This window comes from Bos grunniens, chromosome 19 (genome assembly GCF_055505025.1).
Source record: "Bos grunniens cultivar Pamir isolate PY7600 chromosome 19, Bosgru_T2T1.0, whole genome shotgun sequence".
Taxonomy (NCBI): domain Eukaryota; kingdom Metazoa; phylum Chordata; class Mammalia; order Artiodactyla; family Bovidae; genus Bos; species Bos grunniens.
In genome coordinates, this window is record NC_141183.1 from 48801023 (window position 1) to 48822431 (window position 21409).

Consider the following 21409-nt stretch of genomic DNA (forward strand, 5'->3'; position numbering starts at 1 on the left):
TGAATGATTAGGGCAAGAAGTGCTAAGGATGCTAGCTGCAAAGGACACAATCTTATAACCCCATTTATTCATGTCTTTAAGATCTTTGTTCACCAAAAGGTTTTTTTTTTTTGGAGGGGTGGGGGTTGTGTTGTTATGTTTTTTGGCAGTGTATGGCCCTGAGAAAATTCTGTCCCTTGCTACTCCCACATTGCAGTTCCAGCCTATGAGACAATCAGTTGCAGATGGTGCCTGTCCCTGATATTTCATGTCTTACATATGTCCGTTCACACTCAGAAGGCCTACAGCTGTAGCTATTGTACCAGAAAAACCGGTAAATGCTTCCAAACGGAAGACCTTTTAAGCAGCTTCCATCAAAGGAAGCAAACCAGCTTGACATTTACTGACTTTTCTTGACTGTTGTGCAAGCCAAACAAGTTCAATATTAAAGCCTCCTGTGGTCTTCCAGGATCCACAGCTGAGGACTGTGCACTCTGGTTGCTTTTATGGGACCACACGCTGCTTGAACAGACATTGAGTCCTTGAAGTGGTGGATCTTAGGAAAACTATAAGAGATTCCCAGGTCACAGATAGATCCAGAGCTGAAAATAACCCCTATAGACAGGACAGAATCTGAAATATTCCATTAACAACCTGTAGGAAATGGTTATGAAAGATCTTAGTTATGAAAGATGAAAATATTTTACCACCAAAGAGAAAAGAGAAAATTGCTTGTCGTGATTGCTATTTCAATTTTGATATATTTTTCATGTCACATCAGTACTATAAATGTGTCCTTTAATCTCATCTGAGAAGTAGAGTATCTTATATACTAAATGTTCCTTTTTCACTCAGTTGGCCCTATAGAGAACCTCCTTATCCTTTATGTCAAGATAATCAAGATTCTCTAAACAACATCTTTTGTCTTTCTATAACCAGAACTCAACTACTGGCTTCTGGTACTCCCTTCTGCGAATATGTTTGTCAGTAGCAGCTGCCCTGCTTGAATAACCACACATAAGCAGTAGATAAAAATTCTGTATCCTAATAGGCTGACATGGTCTAGCAAATTATAAATCTGGCTTCAATGGTAAGAGACAGTTGTTCCTAAAACCCAGAATTCAGTTCTTAAAACACCCAAGCTTGAGAACTAGTCATCATTAAAAAGAGCCTGTGAGATGATTACCCAAGTAATAGAAGCCCATGCTTGGCCACATGATACTAAATTTCACATAGTTCTGCAGGGTAATAGAAGTGATTTGTGGGTTTCATCTATTAAAATTTCAACCATCTTTATATCACGTTAGCAAGTCAAGAGTTGATGAAAATTGAATTAGTTTTGTATTTCTGGTTAGATAGATGATTGGAAAATAGATCTGTATGCAGTAGAGGACTTCAAATTCTGAATAAAAAGTAGGTACCTCTTTCTAGTCCTTACGTTCTCATTGTGGCACATAATTTTTACACAAAGCCTTGGGGCACATTATAGGTTGGAATTAAAGGAAACACCCTGGGATTTTCCTAAACTGGATTGAAGCCCACTTGAGAGCCATATCTTGCCCTCATTCATGTTTAGCTCTCTTAATACCTTGTGGCATCATGTTCAGTGAGATTGGAAAAGTATCTTTTATTCACAGTTTTGTAGGGTGAGGTTATACATAGGTTTCATGGTATTGAGATCAGGTTTTATACAGTAAGTTTCTCTCTGAATGAAGACTCACGAGGCCTGAAAATTGGTCAGGTGGACCTATAATGAAAATATACCCAGTCTGAATTCATTTTCTCTTTTATTCTACTTCAGGAGAGCCTAAGTTTTGTGGAAGGACTTATGTTTGTGTTCTGCAAATAAATGTCAGTTTTATTATTCTAATTTTAATGGAAAACAAATGTGGAGACACTAGTAAATGTGGTTAGACTCAGTTACATTGGAGACAAAGGAAAACAACATTTAATCATTTTTGAAAAGTATGTGAATTTGGTCTTAGGCTTAGTGGCAACATTCCACTGAAGGAGTGGGAAAGCAGATACTCCAAATATGAAAGCACAAAACTTCTCAAATCCATAGCTCATGCTGTGTTTCTGACAATAGTTTCTGCCCCTTCTGTATATGACCTGATTCCCTGGTAAAACTGCCCAGAGATAGCGTCTCTGCACAATGGCCTACCCATCTGCCCAGTCACCTGACAGCCACCTGTGTCTGCTTTTTGTCTATGCTGAGGTTAAGTAATACAGCAGACAGTTCATAGGCACACCTGTGAACCCTCTTGATTTCTAACTGGCTAGAACCTAGATTAGATTCTAGATCACTTTCATCTCAGGATTTTAAAATAATGTTCATTCACTCTCATTACTGAAGTTTATTCTTCTGTTGAGTTTTCTTTGTGTCTTCAGTCCCATGACATACCAGACTGGGGTGTGGAATATCTAATAACTTTAACTGATAGTTTATTAGTCCTTTCTTCACCATTTTGTGGTTCAGTACAGTATGTACAAAATGTACTTTAAAGTTTTAACAGTAAGCCCTGCATAGCAAACAGATCATGATGCCTTTTAATGGTAAATAGTATTCAGTAGTGCAACAGCTGCAGTCATGGGCACATCAGCCCATCATAGCAAGGTACACAGAGCTGTAAAGGCTAAAAGAGATCCTGCTTTTAGGGTTAGAGTCTGTGTCGGTTGGGCAGAATCTGTTTAAGGTAAGACCTTGGGTTTGGGGAACTTACCTGTTGGAAAGACTGAAAGGCCTCTGAAAATACTGTTGGCTGTTTCTGGCATCTGAAACTGTAGAGAGTAATTCTGTCGAAGACTGCTGGAGGAGGAGGGCATCTGGGGCTTGTGATAAAGGTTTCTGGGTGGTAACCAAATTGATCAGTATAGCATGGCAGGTTGGTTCTGTATTGACAGAAAAGAGATCAAATTACCTTTGCTGTGAGTTTTCTGATTTATTTTGCCTAACATGTAAAACTAATAATAAGGAAGCTACCTGGAGCAGGAACAGATGCAGTATATCTTAGCATCATTTTCCCTTGACCCAGTGGTCCCTGTGAGGCACACAGCTGCCAGTGACCCTCTCCACAGGTCCTAGCAGAGTTGTAATGGTTGCTTAATTCTTGCTGTGCCAGTGCCCTGTTAGACACGTGTTTACATCACTAGTGTAGAAGAGCTTGCATTGGTATTCTTTCCAAGCAGAAAAGCCCAAGTCCTAACAGTGGTCCCCAAGTCCCTGTATGATCCAACCATGTCTTCCACCTGCTCCCTACCTCATTGACTTCATCTGCTACTTCTCCCCTCACTCCACTTGGCCACACTGGCTTCCTAGTGGATCCTCAGACTGACCGGTATGCTGCTACCTCAGGGCCTTGGAATTGGCTGTTTCCCACGTGTGGGATGTTCCTTCTCCCAATTGTCGTGTCTGCTTGACTCATTGCCTCCTTCAGGCTTTTGGTAAAACAGGACCTTTCTGATAAGGCCACCTCACTCTACTCCCAGTATTCTTGATCCCCTTTTTCCTTATTCTCCCCCGACCCTCAGAGCACTTATCCATTTTAAATACTGTTTATTGTACTTAATTCATTTTTGCCTCTCTCCCTCCCACCCGTCACCCCCTAACCCAGCGCTTCCTGACAGGAACACAGACTTCAAAAGGGCAACAGTTTTTGTCTTAGTTTTTTTTTCCTTCATAACTTATTCCCCAGTGCCTGGAACAATGCCTGGCACACAGTGGGTGTTTAATAAATATTTGTTGTTGAATGAATCTTTTTGCTTTCATTTAAGAAAGTGTTTACAAGTATCTGGTGCCTCCAGTTCTTGAACCAGACTTAGCAAGGCCATCTCCTCATCATAGCAAACGGTGTCCCTAAACACACTCTCTGCCTCTTGTTTCTTAGTGGCCTTGCAGTCCTCCCACTGCTCCTTTAATACCTTTTTACCTGGATGGGTCATGTCGTAGTTTAATCTGAGGTCTACAATCACAAATTCATTTTTCTCTCTAGTGGGCAGACAAACATTAGAAGCTACTGCTTTCTTTACTCTGTTCATTGATAATTTCAAAAGGCACAGCACATTAATGGACCTTATTTCCAGGACTGGTGATAACTAGGATAATAGAACATATGACTGTTCTAACGTTTAGGGAACTTTTTCTGTTACTAACCTATGTTTTTGTGCCACTTCAAAATAAAATTGTTACCACACAACTATTAAACCATTATCCTAATACCATCAAATTATTTGTATAATATTCTCAGAATAACTTTGAAAACTTGAGGATGCTCTGTAAGTGCTCAAGCCCCAGGGAAAAGCAGAATCGTTCAGATATCTGACAGGAAATGGAGCTAAGCAAACCTTTCTGGGAGACCAGAAAAAAGCCTGTTTCCTAATTCTGATGGAAGGAAGTAAAGTGATAAGGAGGCACACTTTGAAAGGAAGGGCAGAGAGGGATGTCTTTGGCCCGTGGATGAATCTCATCGTTCATTCTTTGCTTTCAGAAAATAGTTCTTTTCAAATAATACTCAAAACAGTCTAACTTTTGCCTTTGAAAAAGGGAAAAAAATTTTTAAAGGTAATGGTCTAGCACGTCCCAATTCCAGATTTTTCTGCATGTGCTATCAGAAGAATTTGCTTTTGGGGGAATGGGGGTGGTTGTTTATCAGTTCGGAGGTAAGCAGTAAAAAGATTGGAAATCCTAAACTGAAATTCACTTTGGGATGGATGAGGTGTCACATGCTGGCACTGGAGGTTGTCTTGAGAGTTGAAGGGTTTGAGTTCAACCTAACTCTGTAGTTCAGCTGGCTTTAGTGGTGGCTTTGGGTGGACTTCGAAAAGAAGCTTCTTGAAAGAGTCCCTCCACAGAGGCAGTCTTTCATGAAAATTGTGACCTTTCTACTTTTTTCCAAATGGCTTTGAAGGAGACGGGAATGCCTTTTTTTTTTTTTTCCTGAAGCAGTACTTGAGAGTCTAACTTAAGTTGCAGAGAATTACCGAATTTGATTCCAGTAGTTCAAACCCTGCTGTACTTTGGGGTTCTTCTAGTGTATACAGCTTTTGGAGACCATCATTCTGATTTACTCCTGCCTAAATCAGAGGTTTTTAACAGCTTTTTGTTGGCTTGTTTTAATATATATTATTTATTTACTTATTTTCGGCTGTCTTCATTGCTTTGCACGGGCTTGTGGCAAGCCGGGGCTACTCTGTTCCATCCACGGGCTTTTCATTGTGTTGTCTTGTGGAGCACAGACTCAAGGGCGCGCAGGCTTCAGTGGCTGCAGCATGTGGGCTTAGGCGTTTCAATTCCCAGGCTCTAGAGCTTGGACTCAATAGATGTGGCTTAGTTGCTCCATGGCACGTGGGATCTTTCTGAATCAGGAATGCAGGAGAACCCGTCTCCTGCATTGACAGGTGGATTCTTTACCATTGAGCCACCAGGGAAGCCCAGTTTTTACCAGTTTAATCTGAGAGTCTTCTAAACTAATGTCTGTCTATACCTCTTTACATCTTAATCTTCTCTTTGGTGTTCTGGCGATTTAATCTGCCTACACCCCAGTTCATGGTGTAAACTATGTGGGAGGTTTCTGAGACTGAGATTGAGCAGATTGCGTGACAGAATGGGGACTCCAGGAGGAGGCAGAGCTGCATCAGCTTTAGTAGCTTTTGGTTTCTCCTCACCTTTCAAAAGGAGAAGGAAATGGCAACACATTCCAGTATTCTTGCCTGAGAGTCCCGTGGACAGAGGAGCCTGGTGGGCTGCTCTCCATGGGGTCGCACGGAGTTGGGCACGACTGAAGCAACTTAGCATGCATCCACTGAAGAAGGAAATGGCACCCCACTCCAGTATTCGTGCCTGGAGAATCCCAGGGACGGAGGAGCCTGGTGGGCTGCCGTCTATGGGGTCACACAGTGTCGGACACGACCGAAGCGACTTAGCAGCAGCAGCGGTAGCACCTTTCAAAAACAAGACTCGCTAAGAGAGGTTGTTTCTTAGGTTCTCATTCCCATTCTAAAACCCAGTACTATGAATACCACTAGAAGATTTATAGTTTAAGAGATCATCCGGGGGTCTCTTCAGAGCTTTCCCTTCTATTCTGAAAGCCTCTATTCTGTAAAGAGGTACAGATAGACATTAGTTAGCCTTGGAAATATCAAATGCTGAAGTGCAAGTTGTTGCCCAAGAAATTAGGGTTTTGAAGCTACTGCTTTTATTGGGACGAGTGGAACCTGTCAAATTTTCCCTGTAAAGGACTCTACTGGCCACATACTCTTAACAGTGAAAGTAAACAGGTATGGCTTTTATCTATCATAAACAGCAGATAGGCACTCTTTGAGGGCTGTTCAACTGCCATACCATCCATCTGATCTATTGGGTGCACTAGGAAAAAAAAAAATAGAGGGTTCTTGGTTGAATCTTAGCCTTGGAAGTAAACTAAAGATGCTTCTTCAAGTTAAAATGTAATTAGCATTGGAGGAAAGTAAATTGCTATTTTCTATGGTGGATGGTGGCACTAGTGGTAAAGAAGCCACCTGCAGTGCAGGAGACATAGGAGATGGCAGGTTCGATCCCTGGGTCAGGAAGATCCCCTGGAGAAGGGTATGGCAACGTACTCCAGTATTATTGCCTGGAGAATCCCCATGGGCAGAGGAGCCAGGAGGGCCACAGTCCATAGGGTCGCAAAGAGTTGATCACAAGTGAAGTGACTTAGCACACACGCATGGTGAGTTGCATGCCTATTCCTGCTATATTTTTAACTCTATTCAGACACTGTCAAATATTATAGATAGACCTGTTTTGTCAGGATGTCTCTGAAAGGTCTCAGGTAGTTTATTGGTCAGTAGGATTTGAAGTGGAAGACCATATTTAAACTAAAAATGATAGGTATTTTTTCACATTGACTGGGAATGCAGCACTGCAGGTCGATTTAACTCCAGCAGCTAGCAGAGAGCCTCTTCTGCTTGAGTCTCAGATGACATATCACACAGTTGGAGGCAGTGTCATTAAAAACCTGTCACTCAGAGCCATTCCTCTAGGCTCTGTTATTATATAGTGTGGTGCTTAAAACACATCTGAATCATCATTCCTTAGACAACTGGTGAAGGTTGGCGTCACTGCCTGGTCCTTGGTTCGACCAGCCTGCAGATAATCTCTCTCAAAGCTAAATAGAGAGGAAGAAAAAAGGGGGAAAAAATTCCTCAGAGACTGGGAAAGGTCACAAGTGACGTCACAGAAGAGTAGATGATACACTCTCAAAGGTGAGCTGTGTACCGCTTGCCTTGAATTTTCTTGTGGCAGTGCCTCCTGTGGTGATCTGTGGGGAGAGGTGTAGGTAGAGGCCCCATTTGCCAGAGTTCAGACCGAGTTCATCTCGTACCTTTTTATAGCACTTTTGAGCGCACTGGAACAAGGTTAGAATATTAATTCAGCCTGCTCATCTCCAGCTGTGCCGCCAGAAAGGGGCCGCAGCCCCTACAGCAGGCTTTCTATACTATGGAGAGAAACTAATTGCTGGTTACAGGCTGAAGCTGTCAGGCTGCTCTTTCCCCAGCAGCCACTGAAAGTAACTTGTAAAACTCATTATTATTATTAAGCGTTTCTAGCCCACTTTTGTGTTTTCCAAGTGCCTCATAATCACTTCTTTTTGCTCTTCCTATTGATGTCCCTGAGAAGCAAGTAAATATTGTTGTGTCCCCATGTTGCTCGTGGCAGACCAGAGGAACACAGGATTTAAGTAATTTGGTTCTTGGTACCATCTGGGATCTGCTTTAGGCATCCTCAGAGCAGAAACTGAGGTGTGCACCCTGTTCCTAAGCTCACTGAGCCCAGTTCCTCACTGCTTGCTTTATCATTTGCTGAGTGAATATTTAGGGCTTTTATAGATTTTGGCTGCAGCTTACATAAGAGGTACATTTTGCATAGTGTATTCACACATACGGTACATAAAACTAAAACAGTTTCAGGAGCCATTACTTACTCTTAGTGAGATACACTATGACATTTTCTATTCTATTACTTATTTGGCCACACTGCAGAATTTCTTCGACCAGGAATCGAACTCACGTCCCCTGAAGTAGAAGCATGAGTCTTAACCACTGGCCCTCTAGGGAAGTCCCTTCTATTATATTTTTTTATGCCAGTTACGTCCCACTAAACAAATTTTAAGAATCACCAATTGGTCGTGACCCACAGTGTTTAAAACCACCTTGTTAAGAAGTACTTGAGGCTGAAGAATACACGTGTATTCTCTGGAGCATCAGTTTTGTTTACAGATAAGTGAAGAAGCACATTTCATATTAAAACACTTGGATTCATTATGGGATAGCAAGGAAGTTCAAAGAAATTTTGTTCTTATGGGCTACTTCATACTGTGCCCCTAATCCTGATCCTTACCCCTACCTCCACCCCAGTATATATGTCCATTCTTTCTTCCTCTGTTAAAGGAGGTACACTGGGAAAAACTTAAGAAGTACTGTCCTTTTGGAAACTTTAGTCCGGGTTCATGTCTTGTCCAAGCCCAGTGGCCGTCAGGAACTTAGAGCCATGTATTTTACAGTCATTATTCTTACTGAGCCTTTACTCTGTGCCAGTCACTGTTTCAGAAACTGAGAAGAAAGTAGTAACAAGAGACAAAAATCCCCTACCTTGTGGAACTTGCGTTTTACTGGAGGTGTGTTATGTGGCACAGGGACAGGCAGTGCACCAACAAATCAGTAAAAATGTGTGACAGATAAGAGCAATGGGAGAAAAAGCAGAGCTTGAGCTAGGGAGTCCTGGAGGTGGAGATTGGGTGGTATGATTTCATAAATACGTTGGTCATGGAAGACCTACATAAGAAGATAATGCTTGATTAAAGCAAAGACCTAAAGGAGGCCAGAATAAACATTGCAGATTTCTGGTGGGAGAGAATTTCAGACAGAAGAAACACAAAAGGTTATGAGATAGGAGCATGCCTGGTGTGTGCAAGGCACAGCAGCTGGCTCCCATGGCTGACGCGAGAGTCCCAGCATGTGACAGCAGAGAGGTAACAGGCATCTGACCATAGGCAGTTATAATTTTGGGTAATCATTGGAGGCTCAAACACGGAGATATCTATGAACTGACCTACATTTTAAGATCACTCTGATGGTGTGTTGAGAAGAGGCTGGGAAGTTAGGTGTTGAAGGTGGGGAAGACGAGTGCAGAAGCAGAGACACCATAGAAAGCCTTGCAGTATTTCGTTTACTGGGTTTGGAAAGTCAGCAGGAGGTTCCATTTAGGGATGAGGAGAGGAGATCAAGAATTTGGTTTGGGGCATGTTCATTTTGAGGTATCTGTTAGTTATCCAGGTGAAGATACTAAGTAGGCAGTTGGATATGTATGTGATAATTGATTTGCCATAGGCAGGCTAGACATCACTGTGAAAGCTCTTAGAAGGTACTTCTTCAGCTTGTCTGGATTAAGTCTTTCTGCTCTGTACCTGTTGGGATAGTGAATTTCAAAATAAGAAAACAAAGAACTCCCCTTTCTCCCTCTGAAGCAATCAATATCATACTATAAGGTTTACTCAGTTCTATTTCAGAGTAGCCGCCATCTGGGTTAAAATTGAACTGGCTTCATACTGTGTTTTCCTTGATTCTTTTTTTGGCCTGGACTCCTGAAGAGTTATTGGCATATTCTTAGAGACTCGTATTCTTTGGGTTTTGTCTCCCACCTGTGTTACTCTTGCCCCACACCTAGATGCTATGTTCAGTGACTTGGAACCAGGTGAGCCCACGTGTCGCCCTGTTGCCCCAGCCTTGCCCTGTCGTGTGTCCCTGTGCCCAGTGGGCCGTGTGAGTGGTGAAAGGATGTTTGCCTATGAGTGATAGGGAGGTTTAAAAAAAAAAGGTTGAGAAACCAGTGTTTCATTCCATTTGGTCAACTTCTTCCCTTTAATCAAAGGGAACACGTATTTATTGAGTCACTGGGATGTGAGTGAAGATGAGAGCCCCTGCATGAGCAGGAGACCGTGTTTTGTGGGTGAGGCATAGATAAATGCTTACTTATGCTACAGTGGAAGTTCATGGTGTGGGTGCGATGGAGGGGAGTTAGAACCTTCCTGAGAAATCCTTGTCAAGCTTGAACTAAATCTTCAGATTAAATAGATATTTTCCAGACAGATAAAGCTTTAGGAAAAGAACATATTAAGCAGAAAGAACAACATTAGTGTTTGGAGAGCAGGAAGTTATTTTGATATGCTTGACGTTAAGGAAATGGACTAGAGACATAGGCAGGGGCCACATCCAGGGGAACCATGTACGTCTGAAATAAATGCAGTTCTAGCCTGCATTTTACAGGCTATGTTTTACTCTACAAAAGAGGAAAAGTTTGAGAGCAGCAAAATGCAGATTTTGAAGAGCTAATGTAATAGAGATGAACCACTTCTTCCAAGGAATGCTCTGTGCGTTGATCCTATAAGAAGATGACGTTTGACCAGGAGCACAGTCGCAAGAGGAATCATTAAACTAACAGTTTCCCAGTAAGCCTTTCTTTAAAAATCTCTCCTGATATCTCTCATTAGCATAGTTGTAATACTACATTTGAGCATGTGAAAGATTCAGGTAAGTCTAATGTGGTTATCTTAATTATGAAAAATTCTGAGTAAAGTGTACAGCAGAAAATGGTGAAAGAAGAGGGAACTTTTCTTTAGGAAACATTTGTTCACAGTACTTAACTGTAAGTCAGGCACCGTTCTAAGTGCTCTGCAAATATTAACTTGCCTCATAACGACCCCATGCATTCAGTGCTGTGGTTATGTCTGTTCTTTAGGCAAGAGACTGAGCTGAGTACTCCTGCCTCGGGTCACACAGCTAGTAAGGAACAGTCAGCATGGTCAAGTGGTCTGGTCTGGTCCCTGAGTCCATGTTCAAAACCACTGTGTCTGCTGCCACCAATTTGGGTGTGCCAGCTTCTCAGATAATTTATCTAGAGCAGAAACCCAGGGATAGGCTTTAGGGTCTCCTGAAACCCCTAAAGTTTTGGTGGAAACATTGCATGAGTTTTATATGTTTGTCAAAAGGGTCCTCAGGGCAGAATGGTTTAGCACTGCTGACCTAGAAGAGCTTTCACATCTTTTCCATGGTTAAAGGGCTCCAGTTGGTTTAAGGATTCCCTAAGAAGCACAGGCTATTTATACGCTCAAGCGGACTTCCTAGGTAACATTGTTCTAAATTAATTACTTGTCTGGTTAGTCTTCTTAGAAACTTTTTCAAAAAATAGGTGTGCCAGGTCCCAGAAATTGGTTTATTTGTTTGTTTTTTAAATACAGGATGGAGTCGAAGATTCTGTTTTGAAAAATCTCTCCAGATGATTCTAATATAAGTCTTTGGTTAAGAATCATTAATATTATCTCCTGGAGGACATATAACCCACACGAGCCCACTTGTACCACCTCCAGTTTGCACTTCTGAATGCCCTTTTCAGGGCCTGGCACTCCCTCAAGGTGTTCTTGGTGCCCTTATTTGCAGTAAAGAGTTCCCCTTCTCTTAACTGCTGAGTACCAGATGAATTAGAAAATACATCTTTCCCGGAGACCTGCAGCTGGTATAATCTTTTTGAAGTGATGCTCTAGTACATCTTAAAGAGTGTCAAGGTCCCTCTTTCCTGAGGTTAGTTACTCTGGTTGCATTCACCAGACTCAAGCTTTTGGGGACTCCTGCTGTCCCAGCATTTTGGGCATCAGATTATGTGATAGAGATTAGAAACTCCTAGGGGTTGGTAACTGAAAGTTTCAATGCCCAAGTTTCAAGGAAAGTAACTTGATAAATTCTTCTGGGAAGGAGTAGAAAGATATCAAGTAGATACACCCAAACCAAATTATGGAGGATGAAATAAAGTTACTGTTTAAGGTGGAGAAGATGAGTTGATAAGTGTAGACATGCTTGCCCCCAAGAAGGTGGGAGGAGAATGGTGGTGCTAGATAAGCACTTTTTACCTTTATTTTTTTAAAGAGAAATAGTCATGGTTACTGATTGTAAAACTCACCCAGAGAAATATTTTTCTGTGGCACTAAGAGCATAGATAGGAAAATCACCAGTGACAGAAACCAGTGGGAAGCATGGTTTCAAGCAGTTTTTCTCCTATGTCTCCCCTCATACATATTTGCTTCTTACAATCTGCCTCAGCTTAGGCAGATTTTCTGAATGGTGTTTCTGAATGGGGCAACCAACAGTATTGCCCCTAAACACAAGTATTATATGTATTGTAGCTTAAAAATATATATATATAAATAGCTTCTGCTGGATTGAGCAGGCCACGGTAGAATCACAGCCTGTGCACATCCAGAAGTTTGTGTTGTGAGAAGAAAACTCATTTCTTCATTCACTCAAAGGCTTTGCCTTAGAGTCATCAAATTTACGAGTGTTTGACCCAAACTTTTATAGCCATATGACTTAGGAAGTAAGAAAGCACTTTAAAACTCATGTCAGAAAAAAGGTAAGGGCATTATGACACCAGTTATTATGGAGAGAGAAAAATCACTGTAGAGTCAAATTTGCATTTGAATCCTGGTTTTTCTGTGTGCTTGCAATGTGGCCCTGAATGTTACTTAATCTTTCAGTTCTTCATCAGGAAAATGAGAGGGGAGTACCATTTACTACTTTGTTTGGGATAGTTATAATGAGGATATCATGAGTTATAATGAGGATTAGAAATACCTGTTAATACAGGTACTTAGTGATAGCAACAGCAACTACTAAAATAACTGAGTAGACTATTACAGGCATAGAATATTTGCCTTGAATTTATCCCTCATGGAGTGGGCAGAGTTGCAGGTTGTCGATCGATGGTGCTCTGATAGTGGAGTAGGTAGGGGCATACTTTCCAGTGTATGGGCTGGTGTGTCTTAATTTGGGGTTTCCTGTACTGCCTAAAGAGGAAGGAAATTGGATGGTATATTTCTAGACAGTAACTGTTCTTTCCCTCCTACCTGCCTTCTTATGATGTCCTAATTTTCCCTTCCTACTTTCCTGGCAGGTGGCTGTGAAAAACAATATTGATGTCTTCTACTTCAGCTGCCTCATCCCACTCAACGTGCTTTTTGTAGAAGATGGCAAAATGGGTAAGTGTGTCCTCCTGTCCTGCCAAATATACCTTCGCCCTTCCTCTGAACGCCAGGTGGAGTGTATCCCCAGAAGTTCAGTTTATCTTGAGGTTTAAAAAAATGGGGGATGGCTATTCTAAAGCTCTGATAACTGCTGATTATGTATTTGCCTGAGTCACAGTTGATCTTGCTGTGCTGTTGGTCTTTAAATCACAATGCCCACTGTCTGAATAAGCCAGTCACCACAGCAGACAGTAAATGGCTTGGTGACAAGTAGATGTGGATTGAAATCTCAGCTTGGCTATTTGTTAGCTTTGTGACTATAGCGAGATGCTTAGTTTTTTTGAGTTTCAGTTTCCACGTTTACAAAGCAAAAATAGTTTTTTGTAATGACTTGAGATAATATGTGCAGGTTTTAGCACTTAGCCCTGTCCGGAGTTCTTACTGTCTCAAGATACGAATTCTGTGATTTATAATAAATTGTTAGTACTCCCCATGTGGTGGTTGATATTTCTCTCTTCCCTTACTTAGGAAACCACCAGCTAATAAAACTAGCTTATATTGATACATATTAAGTTGTATTGGCATTTTATTGGTTTGATTCTTACAATAACTCTTTGGGTAGTATAGCAGGTATAATATATGATGGAATTAAGGATCAGAAAGGTCAAAAGACTTACCCAGAGTCACCTAAATAGGAAAACTGTGGAGCCAAAACAAGCCTAGTTGTAAAGTCTTTCCCAGTGTATCTTAGTGCGACTCATGAGGGATTAATTAACCTGGAGCGCAGCACTGGTGCATAGCTAAGCACTGGCTCGTCTCAGACTGCCACTGGCTGCACTGCTGGAGCCAGCACGCCAAAGGGGAAATGGTACGAGGGCTCAGATGTCAGACTGTTGCCAGATTGTGCACACCCAGCCTTTACCTCTGCTTCCCCCACAGAGCGCCAGGTCTTCCTTGCAACATGGAAGGATATTCCCAATGAAAATGAGCTTCAGTTTCAGATTAAGGAATGTCATTTAAATGCTGGTGAGTGATAACTCTAACTTCCATTTTCATCTTAGTATATTCAGTTAGATAGTTGAAAATTCTGTCTTCTCTTTACCTATCTCTTTTTTTCACAGCTACCTATTTCTAGTGAGTAAAGGGTATATTACTTTGCAGACTTCTCATTAAACACTTGGGATGTTTTGATGGTAGGCACTAGATTAACTACAAAGCTGACAGATTTAAGAACTAGAATGGATCCACATGCCCAATTGTCTAGTAGTTGAACATGGATCAGTCATGTTACTTGAACATTCTAAGCATCAGGTAATTGGCATTTGAAGATATGTGCTGTCCCAAGAATTAAAAGGGCTGTTTGTCCTCTTACATCAGCCTTCAGTAGTGACTCTGTCTGAGATCCTTGTTTGGGATCCTGTGTTTATTATTAAATAAGACTACATCATAGTTGATTAAAGCCTAATTTGTGGCCTTTTTCTTTCCTTGAGTCAGCTGTCATATGACGATATGACCGCCTTAATCACCATTAAAAAGTTATAGCCGCCTTAGTAGTTAGTTTTACTATTACACTAGAACTTGAGCCTGGGAACCGGAGAGGAGAAACAGTACCCACTGGCAGTGCCTCAGGCTTTGTTTCACTGAAGTATCCTCAGGCATGGAAGGGAGCCCTAAGCTGTTCAGGGTCTTGCCTTTGTCCCAGTCTCTCCTTGAGGTTAATATAAGACTTCATGAGTTTGAATGAGAGTGAGACCTGATGCTAGTCAGTGCCGCCTCTCTTCATTCCCTGTCACTTCCTCCTTCCGGCATGCTGCCCTCCCACTGTGGCTAGAGTGTTGCCCTGGGAGAAAGGCAGACAGAAAGAAAGAAAACAACTCACTGGCTTCGCATTTCAACTTGTTCTTTAAAAATTTTTTGGTAAAAAATTTTTTTGCAGGGAGTGGGTGTGCTCTGTTACAGGTCCATCCTATGTGTTCCAGGCAGATTTTTTTCTTACAGGGCTTCTCTTAGCCCTTGGAGAGGTACTTGAGGAAGACAGTCTTCTGTAGTGTCCACTGCCATGACAGTTTGTTGATTCTCTTCACAAATACCACATGCTTTCTAGGTTTCTCAGCCTGACTGGTTATGTAGCTATTAAACAAAACCAGATTTTTGCTGAGTTTAAAAAAAAAAAAATCGTATTTAAATTGAGCTGTTTTTTATGCCATGTTCTAGGTAGGTGACGGTGTTTGCTGTCTCTCCTAGGCTCACTGGTTAATTACCACAAGCCTCATTTGACGAGTTGGGAGGTTGGACAGTCTTACGTTTTTTAACCTCTTTTTCAGGAAACTTGCGCTGCAGAACCCACAGTGGCTAATAGCTAGGATTATAGTCACCCTTGTGTGGTCAGTCCCAAGTCATTTCATATATTACACTCCTGAGAACATTTGTCCCTCAGAAAAGGGTTCTGTGGTCATAAGATTGGGAAGTACAGTGTATGATGGGCCTGTCTTAGAAGTTGCCATTGCGCATAAGCACACTAGAAGCTGAAGCCTCCCGCACTGAGGAAACCACTGTAACTCAGTATCAACTGAATGTTTCCCTATGGAATTTAAAATCACAAAATGCTTATTACTAACATCTTACGGAGAACCAGTGTTCCTTGAACACATATGATCAGGAAAACTCTGGCCTAGAGACAGCAGAGAAAAGCCAGAGTCCTGGGAAAGCAGATTTGGTCTCAGAGGTCTGGTGTGAAGGAGACATGATTTTTCAAAAAAGAAAATGGAAATTTGGATGATTGAGGGTTTTAGTCTGGCCTGTCAGATTAATAAAGAAAATCCCCCTGCTTCCAGATGGGGGCTCCGAACCTTGGTGTACATTTGTGATCTTGCCAAAGAAAAGGTATCTGGCCTTTCTCCCAGTGGAGCTGTGTCTTCTGATGTAAACAGAAACAGTTTCCCAGAACAAATTCAGTTTTGAACAATTCACCCATGGCCTCATGCCACTTCCTCTCTGCCTTGGGTGCTCCAAATACCAGCGAATCAGTTCTCCAGTGGCACCCTGCCCTGTGGTAGTGCAGCACACGGAGCCCAGGGAAAATTCCCAGCCATGTCCTCTTCTCCGGGAGCTCGAGGCCATCCATCATTTCCCACTGAATCACTGCTGATCTCTTAAAGACCATTTCTGCAGCTAATCCTTTCTAGCTTTTCCTCTGCCTCCACCCCGAGGTCTGGAGTACCTACCCCAACCTTTTCTTTTCCTTCCAGTCTGAGGGCTCAATTAACAGGAACGTTTTCAGGTTTAGTGCCTTCTGATTCAACACCCTGGGTTGAGAGCTAAAAATACCTCCTTTCCAGCTGATCTGTCCTAATCACAATAGCACCAACCCTTTAAATAGCTTTTCTGTGCCAGAGTAGACATTTGACAGATGGTGCTAACACTCTGAGGCTACAGGAAGTCGCAGGCTTAAAGTACTGACCAGCCTAGCATTGAGCTTTTACTTCTGCTCTTCCATTTCTTCTAGAGAAGAAAGAAGAAAAGAAACCCTCTTACTAAGCCTTAATAATTTATCAATTCTTAATAGAAAAGTGTATATGATAGTGTGCTTATGCTGTGTCACCAGTGGTGTGAATACTGGAAAATACTGGTTCGGAAAAGGCACCCAATTGTATGGGTCTCCTTGCTTCCTGGCACTAGTCATATCTGGGACCACTGTCTTAAGTACATAAGAAATAGCTGCATCTCCAGCCATATCCAGAAAAGCATCTTTCGGGCAAGTGTCCTGCAAACCTATTTTTTAAATTAAGTGCTTGTTTTTCTTTGAAAAACTCAGAGACATGTTACATGTGTATTTTCTAGTTAGGCTCTCTAATAAGGGACAGATATTTCTTCAGGCACAGGGAATAGGTGAGGGTGAGTTATGTTTCTTTGTTTGGTCATGGTTCTCCCCATTTCATAAATACAAGTGCATTGCCAGTCAGCACTTAAGTACAATTTGGTTGTTCAAATGATTTTTTAAAAAGGTGTTCTTTTTAGCAATCACAGTGGTTTGCAACTTGCTGATGACTGTGTCCCAGCTGGGTCCCTTCCCGCTCTCCGAGTACCTTCTCACTCTTACGGCTGCTGGAAGAGGTGCGACCTTAGCTAAAGTAGGAAGACGAGGGAGGGAAGACCACATTCCCATCTTCTAAGATTTTAGGCCTCAGACCCAAAGCCAGATTTGAGGTAGGAGACAAATGAACCCAAAGAAATTACATCTTAATGCATGTGTAACTGTATTTGACTGTCTTTTAATAAAAACTCTTCGCCTGTAGGGCAGATGTCAGTGTCTTACCATTACATTCTCATTCTCCAAGTCTCACAGCTATAACATTCCATCGTATTTCCCCAGGAATTCGGATATGTTTAAAAAACAAACATACACAAAGAACTGTGACGTTTTGTCAAGAAGTATATCCCAGTCTGGCTGGGAAGCTTCTTTACATTGGCTCCCATTGCCATTGTTTTGTTTTGTTTTTTTCTGATTTGGCTGTGCAGCATCTTCATTACTGTGTGTAGGCTTTCTCTGGTTGTGGCAAGCAGGAAATACTCTTCATTGCATTGCATGGGCCGCTCCTTGCGGTGGCTTCTCTTGTGGAGCACAGACTCTGGTGTGCATGGGCTCCGTAGTTGTGGCTCACAGGTTCGAGAGCGTGGTCTCGGTAGTCGTGGCACACAGGCTCGATTACTTTGCAACATGTGGAATCATTCCAGACCAGGGATCAAACCCATGTTGCCGGCATTGGCAAGCAGATTCTTATCCACTCTGCCAGCAGGGAAGTCCCATTGCCATTCTTAATGAGCTCACTTAGCAGAGTCTGGTTATCCTACTACCTTCAAGCCCTCTAGCTCAAACCTACAATCTAAGGTTTATAAAAATTGCCTCACAGAGACTTCCCTGGCCATCCAGTGGTTAAGTCTCCACACTTGCAGTGCAGGGGTGTGGGTTCAATCCCTGGTCAGGGAATTAAGATCTCACAGGCTATGTGATCCAGCCAGAAAAATTGACTCACACATAGTTATGTTATAGAACCCTCTTCCCTCCATGCAGTATTCTGATAGAAATCACGCTAACAGCCATTCAGTAGGAGCAGAGCCTAACCGGAATGCTTCCAAACACATTAAAGTTCCATCCATTCAACTTGCTTATTCCATCTGGCTGTTGGCCATGTTTTTTAATTCTGGAGTGGGTGAGTGTGTATGTGTGTTTGGGTGCTTCCGTTTCTTAGCCTATCATCTCTTTTTTAGCCCATCACCACTTACTTAGCCTATCACCTCTTACTTAAAACCATGACATATCTGTAGGCATCTGGGCCTTGCTCTATATATTGTTTAGAACGTGTGCCTGTGCAGCACGGTAGAACTTCAACAAAAGATTCTGTCGTGTGTATTTTCTGTTTCCTTGGAAATGGGCAAGAGCCTTGAAACTTGGGAATGGCTTTTACAACTTAAAGCAATCCTCCTCGTGTTAAAGACGGTCCTGTCAAAAGATGTAAGCCAAACTCCAGCTGGTGATGTTGCCTAGCAACTCAGTCTGAGCTGCAAGAGCCCTTCATTGTGGGAACCAAGGTGACAGCCAGAACTGCCTGACCCCCCAGAAGGTGATGAGAAAGTATATTGAGGCTCCCTTCTCTCTCAGTCTTGTGCGTAACGACCTTGAGATAAACATTTTGGCTTCTCAAAGAGAACCCATTCTTGAGTTACAACTACTCTGCTTGGTGTTAGTGGAAACTGGAAATAAAAGGAGGGAAATTAAGCATAACTAAGAGTGATGCAGTTGTTTAATGAATGGGCTTTAGTACCTCCTGCCCTAAGCGCTTGTTGGGTTGAATGTGGAAGAAAGACATCAGGGCAAGAATTAGCTCCAAAATTAGACCACATCTAAATAGATGTTTATTACACTCACAAACATAGAAAGCAAAATTATGGTTACCAAACGGGAAAAAGGGAAGGAGGAGAGATAAATTAGGAATATGGGATTAACAGATACATCAGTTCAGTTCAGTCACTCAGTTGTGTCCGACTCTTTGTGACCCCATGAACTGCAGCACTCCAGGCTTCCCTGTCCATCACCAACTCCCAGAGCTTGCTCATACTCATGTCCATCGAGTCAGTGATGCCATCCAACTGTCTCATCCTCTGTCGTCCCCTTTTCCTCCCGCCTTCAATCTTTCCCAGCATCAGAGTCTTTACAAATGAGTCAACTCTTCGAATCAGGTGGCCACAGTATTGGAGTTTCAGCTTCAGCTCTTCCAGTGAATATTCAGGACTGATCTCCTTTAGGATGGACTGGTAGGATCTCCTTGCAGTCCAAGAGACTCTCATAAGAGTCTTCTTCAACACCACAGTTCAAAAGCATCAATTCTTTGGCGCTCAGCTTTCTTTATAGTCCAACTCTCACATCCATACATGTGATATATACTACTATATATAAAACAGATAAAAAGGATTTAATGTATAGTACAGGGAACTATATTCAATATCTTATAATAAACTATAATGGAAAAGAATGTAAAAAAATATATATATATACACACACACATATATATAAGTATCTGAATCATTTTGCTGAACACCTGAAACACAGTTTTGTAAATCAACTGTACTTCAAATAACTAAACAAATAGATGTGAGGTTTTTCTGGCAGATTTTTGGGGGGGGGCAGCCTAACAGCTTATGGGATTTCAGTGTCCTGACCAGGGATTGAACCTGGGCCACAGCAGTGAAAGCTTCAAATCCTAACCACTAGATCACCAAAGAACTCCCCAGAGAAAGTTGGCTTTGTTTGTTTTAATTGAAGTGTAGTTGATTTAAATATTGTATTAGTTTCTGCTGCACAACAAAGTGATTCAATAGTGTGTGTATATACACACACACGTTTTGTTTCAGTTGTGTGTGTATATATACACAAACACACGTTTTGTTTCAGTTGCGTGTATATACACACACACACATACATGTTTGTGCATTTTCTCCGCCATGGTTTGTCACAGGATCTTGAGTGTAGCTCGCTGTACTCTACAGCAGGTCCTTGTTGTCTGCCCATTCTGTATACAGTAGTTTGCATCCGCTAACCCAAACCTCCCCTTCCATTCCTCCCCTACCTACCTCGCCCGTGGCAACCACAGGTCTGTTCTCTGTGTCTGTGAATCTGTTTCTGTTTCATAGATACGTTCATTTGTGTCATATTTTAGATTCCACAAATAACGTCACATACGATATAATACGGTATTTATTTTTCTGACTTACTTCACTTAGTATGATAATCTCTAGTTCCATCTGTGTTGTAGCAAATAGCGTTGTTTTGTTCTCTTTTATGGCTGAGTAGTCATTCCATTGTATATATGTACCACATCTTCTTTGTCCATTCATCTGTAGATGGACATTTAGGTTGTTTGCCGATCTTGGCTATTGTGGATAGTGCTGCTATGGACATAGGAATACATGTATCTTTTTTAATTATAATTTTGTTTGGATATTTGTCCAGAAGTGGGATTGCTAGATCATATGGTAATTCTATTTTTAGTTTTTTGAAGAACCTCCATATTGTTTTCCATAGTGGCTACACCAATTTACATTCCCACCAACAGCATAGGAGAGTTTTCTTTTCTCTACATCTTCTCCAGCATTTGTTATTTGTAGACTTTTAAATAATGGCCATTCTGACTAGTGTGAGGTGGTGCCTCATTCTAGTTTTAATTTGCATTTATCTATTATCACTATCTGTTCGTGATGTTGAGCATCTTTTCATGTGTCTGTTGGCCATTTGTATTTCTTTGGGGAAATGTCTTAAATAATGTTTTTTAACGCCTATGGCATTAGGCACATATTGGCATCTCCAACACCTGAGTCAGAGGCTTATTCACAGATATTGATGGCAGGTACTCATTGTGTCCCAGATACTGTGAGAAGCACAGTGATGAAAAACTCTAGGATCCCTGTGCTCAGAGGGTTTACCGTCTAGGAGAATAGAAAGACCATCCATCACAGCAGCCTTCTCCCATAGAGTATGACTGGTTTTTATGTGGGGAGAATTTAGTTCCTGAGTAATTTAATTCTTATTAGAAACAAATGTAATAAACTATCAACAAAGAAATGATGTTTATCATCTCTGTTCTTAAAGTTTCTCTTTCTCTGGTGCTGCAGCATCTCATGTTAGCAGTCAGAGAACAAGAAGAGAGAAATGACCTTTAATTCTAGAATGTCATGTCTCTGTGCTGTACGTAGGCACAAGGAAGACCCCAAACATCAACCTGTTCTTCTCCTGTGTTGATGGCTACAAAGGCCTCAGTGGCAGTCGAGGTTACAGGCCTTGGAGTAATCATCTTTGCACAACTTCAGTCTTTCTCAAAAACTTTTGT

General features: G+C 41.7%; 1 protein-coding gene across 6 annotated transcripts in view; it reads left to right on the plus strand.

The window, feature by feature from the left end:
* AP2B1 (adaptor related protein complex 2 subunit beta 1) overlaps nt 1-21409 on the plus strand; it is a 116596-nt gene that overhangs the window by 89129 nt on the left and 6058 nt on the right. For all 6 annotated transcript variants that reach the window (XM_086360323.1, XM_086360326.1, XM_086360320.1 and 3 more), the window contains 2 exons: nt 12959-13043; nt 13968-14054. In XM_086360323.1, the coding sequence (XP_086216449.1) occupies nt 12959-13043; nt 13968-14054 (172 nt within the window). The remainder of the gene's footprint in view (nt 1-12958; nt 13044-13967; nt 14055-21409) is intronic.